General features: G+C 38.6%; 1 protein-coding gene across 1 annotated transcript in view; it reads right to left on the minus strand.

Annotated features, from left to right (window-relative positions):
• Nucleotides 1-245: 245 nt before the first annotated feature.
• ZP2 (zona pellucida glycoprotein 2) overlaps nt 246-6127 on the minus strand; it is a 9956-nt gene continuing 4074 nt past the window's right edge. Inside the window, exons 4-11 of the mRNA XM_072419172.1 lie at nt 4643-4681; nt 3809-3985; nt 3648-3741; nt 3228-3415; nt 2749-3143; nt 2588-2679; nt 528-658; nt 246-453 (exon numbers count right to left, since the gene is read on the minus strand). Coding sequence (XP_072275273.1) covers nt 2928-3143; nt 3228-3415; nt 3648-3741; nt 3809-3985; nt 4643-4681 — 714 coding nt within the window. The 3' untranslated portion in view covers nt 246-453; nt 528-658; nt 2588-2679; nt 2749-2927. The remainder of the gene's footprint in view (nt 454-527; nt 659-2587; nt 2680-2748; nt 3144-3227; nt 3416-3647; nt 3742-3808; nt 3986-4642; nt 4682-6127) is intronic.

Below are 6127 nucleotides of genomic sequence, written 5' to 3' on the forward strand. Positions count from 1 at the left end.
TGGGAGCAAAAACCTTACCAGGTATTAGAGCTGACATTTCTAGGTTATTCTACTCTTGGTGGGGCAGTAGAACTTTACCAAAAAGCAAATTGTATAAACACTTTAACCTAGCATTCACCCAGATATATCTCCTGAAATGATGATCAGTACACAGCATTGTTTACAGCAACTAGTTAACTAGGCATCAGGAGCTTTTTTTTAGGCTTCACATGTTTTTGCCTTCTCCATTATGCCTAAAACTGCATTGTATTCAGCAAACATACCCATCAACAACAATGTTCCATTGTGGGGAGCTGGTAGGGTCCGATGACATTGTTGCCCAGCAATCATTCAGCACCAGCTCAATGTTTTCATCAGTGTGATTCAAGACTTGTACTTCTAGGTAGATTGGATCCCGAAGCGTCTTCACGACTGGATACTGGTTATCCTGGTACAGTACCCCATAAGAGTCATCTATAGAAAAAAACAACTTGATTTACATCCAGTTCCACATGCTTAATTTGTGGCATTGATATGTACCACCATACCTTGATAAAGATTTAGCTTAAAGAAAATTGGACCATCAACTCTTTCAGTGATTGAGATAGGAGATGGAGTCATCATAGTAAAGTTAAACGAAGCCCAACCAGAGATATTGTACCGACAACGAAGTGTCTCCCTACAAAAAAAAAAAGTTAATTAAAAATAAGCAATTAAATGCTTGTTTTCCCAACAAGTTTCCTGGATAAAACCCGCTTCTTCAGGAGATAGATTGTAGCATTAACAGAAACTGGGCAGTAACCTAATGAATGAATCAACATAGACACTTGAGTGCAGTACAGTAAAGTCATCAGATCTATCCCAAGTACAGTTCACCTGCAACTTGGACTAATCCTACACCTGTGCACATATAATAAAAAGGAATAGACTGCGGAGATCAAGACAATCCTTGGTATGCCTGACAATTGTGGACACATTAGTCCCAAGCTGCAGCTTCCTTTCCCCTTAAATTCTCTAGGATGGTTTTGAGAGATTGATCCCCCTTTCAGGAAAGAACTGAGATGTTCAAAGGCTTCCATAATACAGCTGCCGGTCCCAAAGCAAAATTGCATATATCTGCCTACATACTAGGTTTTCCCTTTGCAATATGGTTCTGAATACTTGAGGAAAAGGAGGAGTTGTCTGATATAACCCTTTAAGTCCCCTTTCCCAGGATAATTCACTTACGTGGCTCAGTGGGACCTGCTAGGGCTGGAGATACCAAAGAACTGTGGCAAATGGTCTGGGTGGATTTATTGTAGGGCCTTCTAGGATCTAGCAAAATCAAAGGACATTGGGATCTGTACCATCTAGGAGTGCAGAAAGTTAAGGGTACTGGCCGATAAGCCTGGTCTAAATTTCTGCAGAAGGGCAAATGCTAAAAAGTGGCAAGTCTGGGGAGCACTGAACTTGTTGTCCACCCAATGAACTTACACCATAGCTATTAAGATCTGGATCAACTGCTTACCTAGTATCTGTAGGAGTGCAGAAATCAAAACGGCAGAGCAACCCATCCAAGATCAGATAGTTGCAAGTAGTGTGGATGCAACAGGCAGTAAAAAAAAAAAAAAAAGCTGAGGCTAGTATAAACTGTTTGTAGTTGCCCAAGCCTGAAGCCCTTTGTGAAGGCAATGAAAGGCTATCCCACTTACTCCTAAGTACTTTATCTTCCCCCTGATAGCATATACTACTGTAGCGGCATAGTCTGGAATTCCTAGCATGTGCAGACATTCTCTATTGCCTGTAGTTTTCAGGTTTGGGAAGTTGCACCTGAATAGTGGTCCTGAGCCAAAATTCCTTCCAAATGTGGCCCACATTCCAACATTTGGTTAAATTAGTAGGGTATTGCAGATGGGACAGGGTATGTCACATGCCTCTAAGCACAGGTGTCTATGGATGCAGATAGAAGAAATGTTCACCAGGTCAGAAAATGCAGAACTGGCAGCTATTGCTCATGCGAGCCTTTTATTATGTTTTCTATTCCCTGACAAGGTGGGAGCCATCTCAAATAAACTGTCCTAAAGATGAAAGGGATCAATGTTTTAGACAATAACCATTTATACCATACCTAAACTCATTTATCACTTTACATAGAAGGGCAGACAACCCTTCTATGTGTTGATTTTTTTGCAGTACTGTCTATTTAAGGCTAATTACTACAGCAAAGTAAAAACTGAGCTCAGAGCCTACTGGGACACCAATGTCATGTATCCCAGGAGTCACTGGCTGCTCCCTTCTGTGCAGATCAGCTCTTTCTGCCCCTTAACAGCTACGTCATGCGATCTCACACCTGTGCAGTGCAAGATGGTGGCCAAGCAAGAAAACAAGATGGTGGCACTCCTGTGCCAGGACAAAGAAGCCCAGGATGGATTGCAAGAAGGACCAGTGCCATTGAGGGATCTGCTGATTAAGGGAAAGTCATTTAGTTTACCTCAAATGTCTTCAGATCTAGTGTAATCTCTGAATTTTTTATAATTAGGTGGTAAAGCAAACCACTTAATAACTAAAGTCAAACAAACTTTTCCAGGAATACCAAATTTTAGTAGAACCTTCTGTGTTTCATATATACCTGAACTCACTGTCTCTTGATATTGGCTTTATAGGATAATCTTTCCAGAGGGCATGTAGTTCCATCTCATAGATGACATTTCCACCTACAAACTACAAGAAGTTGTCATTTAATGGTTGTAGCTTATGAAATTCAGGTAAAAAATAAAAATGAAGACATACTCTCATTGTGCTACAATTCTGTAAAGGAAAAGTAAAAATTATCCTGCTCTCCGTCTTCTGTGTCTTTGGATCGCATGTTTTATTTCCCAAAATTACTTTATCCAAGTTCAGATTAGGGATTGTTTGTAGTGACAGAACCTCAACGGTCACTATACCATCGCTTGAGCAGACATACTTAGCTAGGGAAAAGAAAAAAGTAGTAAGAAAAAAAACAAAAAAAAACAAAGATAAAAAAGTTTTACAAAAGCCAACTTACTTTGAGTAGGGATGTATTTACACTGTCCACTAAGCCTCATTGCCTGTTCAAGCCTCATTGCCAGGCTAACATCACCCAATGCAAAGATCAGAGTCAGAGAGGGCAAGTAATGCATCACTGGGTCATTGTTTGGCAATACCTAAAAACAGAGGCCAAATATTAGGTGAATATGGAACCGAGATATTTAAAGGAATGAGCCAATGCACAACAGTGACATTTTTACTGTTAGCTTCTCCTTGCTGATTGAGATTTGTGTTCCACTTCTTGTGTCAACTGTTAGCCCATGCCTTTGAAGTGCAGAAACGCTGCTTGGTATTGGAATGGCAACATTGTCAAATTCGATAAATTGTAGTTTACCAGCCATCTGAGGAATTGAGATGATCATTTGGGTTCCATCACATGGGAAAGGCCCTATAAGTATGGAAAAAAGTTACATCTGTGATAGAGACAAAGTCCCTACTTCTGACCTAAAGTTATTTTTAAAGACCTTTCAACTACATGAGTTATGCATGATCTGTATGGGTTTGTTCTGCATCCCCCAAAAGGGTAGGTTGGGTTACTACAAAAAACAGGCAACTTTGGCTTTTACAATCACTAACTTACCACATCAGTATTGATTGTTAGAGGCATATACAATATTTACCTTGTGCACATCTAACCTTCAAATCAAATGTAACTTTTGGGTTAAGCTTTTCCAGAACAAGTTCAATCCATCCATAGTAAAATTGTTTATTTTCCTAGAGAGACACACAGAGTTAGAATAGAAACTAATACATAGAAATGTGAAGGGTCATCTAGACTTACAGGAAGTGTATTTATTCCCAAGGCATTGTAGTTAATCTGGACCATGTAGTTATTAGGGTCACTTGTTAATGTATAACCCAGGGTTTTGGCCATGGCTACATTCACTTTAGTTTGATTTCCAATCTTTTCATCATGAATTACTACCATCCATGTCCAAATAGGTGGTTCAGGAACTGCCTGCAAGAGATTAGTAAAGCCAACATAGGAAGTTAGATAATGAAGTAGAAGTTACATAATGGTAAATTATACATTTTTTTTAAGCTTGGGCTACATGGCATAAAAGAGTTTGTCTCAGAACATACTTTTTTAAAGGAACATTTTTTTCAAAACAATTTAAGACTTTAATTTATTAATATAAGTTTTTACTATGTGGCATTACGGGCAGAGGTAATATATGACTGACAACTTGTTACCAAACAATGTTCTGTGAAACAAGTTTGTCACAAGTGATGTTGTACAGTACAACTACAAGTAGTTAGTTTTCTAGGGGCTACAATATTTAACCCTGTGGTTTTAAAAACCTTTAATTTGAGATCATATTTTATATTACAAAGGGATAAATCATTTTTGAATTGATGCATGTTAAATGGTATAAATATTTAAACTATAAAACATAAATTTTACATTGATGTTAACATTGTTTTAAGAATGTGGTTCATCTATACCAGACCCCAAAGTTCTCTCAGCAGTTAAGTGGACCAATGATTATACCATGTCATTAATTTGTGTTTTATCACACCTTATAGACTGCATATTGGGGTGTCTGCTTAGGATAACCAAAACTCCCTAAAGGAAAGTTTTAAAGTTTGATTACAGTTAGTCATTATACAATACCTCATCACTGAAGTCAGTTAGAGTGCGAGATATTTTCACCTGGGGATGAAAAAAGTCACATTAGTGGATCCTTTGTTTTAGTAAGATTCTATATGTCAAAAGCATATCTTTCTACTACAGAGCCAAATTCTTAATGGGCAATAACCATCACCACCACCCCCAACTTAAATCTGTAGACAAATGTCAAATTAAAGAGAAATAACAGGAATGTTTACCAACTTCAGCAATGAGCTTTAAAAACCATGGAAGCTACATAACAGCTTCACAGACCTTATTATCAGCCCTAGATAAGTTCTGGTGATATCACCGGTCCAATGTCTGCCTCCTGGGCAATACCAAATTATAATGCAATTGCCCGTTTTGTATTGTAGGTGCCCAGAAGGCAGCAGTAATGAGTGGCAAGATTACCTGTGCTTGTTCAAAACTAGGGTGAGGGATTTTGCCTTGGCTTAACTGCCAAATTCAGTGAGCATCTTGCTTTACTGGCCTCCATTTTAAACATTAGCTCCACATAGATTTGGGGAAGGTAGGATTTCAAGTGGGGATTGGCAGGCAACCAGTAAAGCCAAAAAGTACCTCCCCAATAATCACCATGTGTCAATACAAAATTAGACACCATAATATCCATTTAGGTGAACTTTTTTAATTTGCTACTAGTCTTAACATTTTACATCCATTTACAAATGTTGCTTTCAAAATAGCTGTCCAATGTTATAAACAAAGGTATACGTTTAATGCACTATGGGTGAAGTTCTTCAAAAGGTTAAAAGCCTAAAGGCTATACAAAAAAATTAGTGGAGATTGGACTACAGTAGAATACCAGTTTGTCACTACAGCCACCAGAGATGGGTAACCATTACAGGCCTACATAATATTTATAACTTTATTTACTATACTGAATTCTCAACTTCCCCATTAGTAGACAGACTCTGTACAATTGAGGCTTTTTAGCATGGCACTTTACTTCAAAGTACTGCTGGCCTTTAAATGGTAATAAAGTTGTTATCACATGAAACAGATTAGGGAAAAATAGTTCCGTAATGGTGAAACAAAGTTTGTCCAATTCTCATGTGCACCCATGCAAGTTACTCACTCCCCCATCTATGTGGGAAGGATAGGAGGTGTATGCTGTGCTTTACACACACGTTGAGTGAATTTTCAGCCACCTGTCAACTTTGGGGGGGTAAGAACCCACACCATGTGGGGCAATTGAGATAGGGATATTGTATAAATTGCAGGGCCTAAAGAAATACAAGCATTGGTTATAATTCTAAACAGATTTTGTCTAAAGCCAGGAGAACAAAGGTCTTGCATATTTGGACACAGGATCTGGTTCTTTGTAGATTTACCGTATTTTTCGGACCATTAGACGCTCCGGACTATAAGACGCACCAGGTTTTCCGCACGGGAAAACAAGAAAAAAAAATTCATTTGATTTCCCCTGAGATCCAGCGTGCGGCACTTGTGCCCGCCCATGAAGGCGGC

The sequence above is a fragment of the Pyxicephalus adspersus genome, chromosome 7, assembly GCF_032062135.1.
Source record: "Pyxicephalus adspersus chromosome 7, UCB_Pads_2.0, whole genome shotgun sequence".
Lineage (NCBI taxonomy): Eukaryota > Metazoa > Chordata > Amphibia > Anura > Pyxicephalidae > Pyxicephalus > Pyxicephalus adspersus.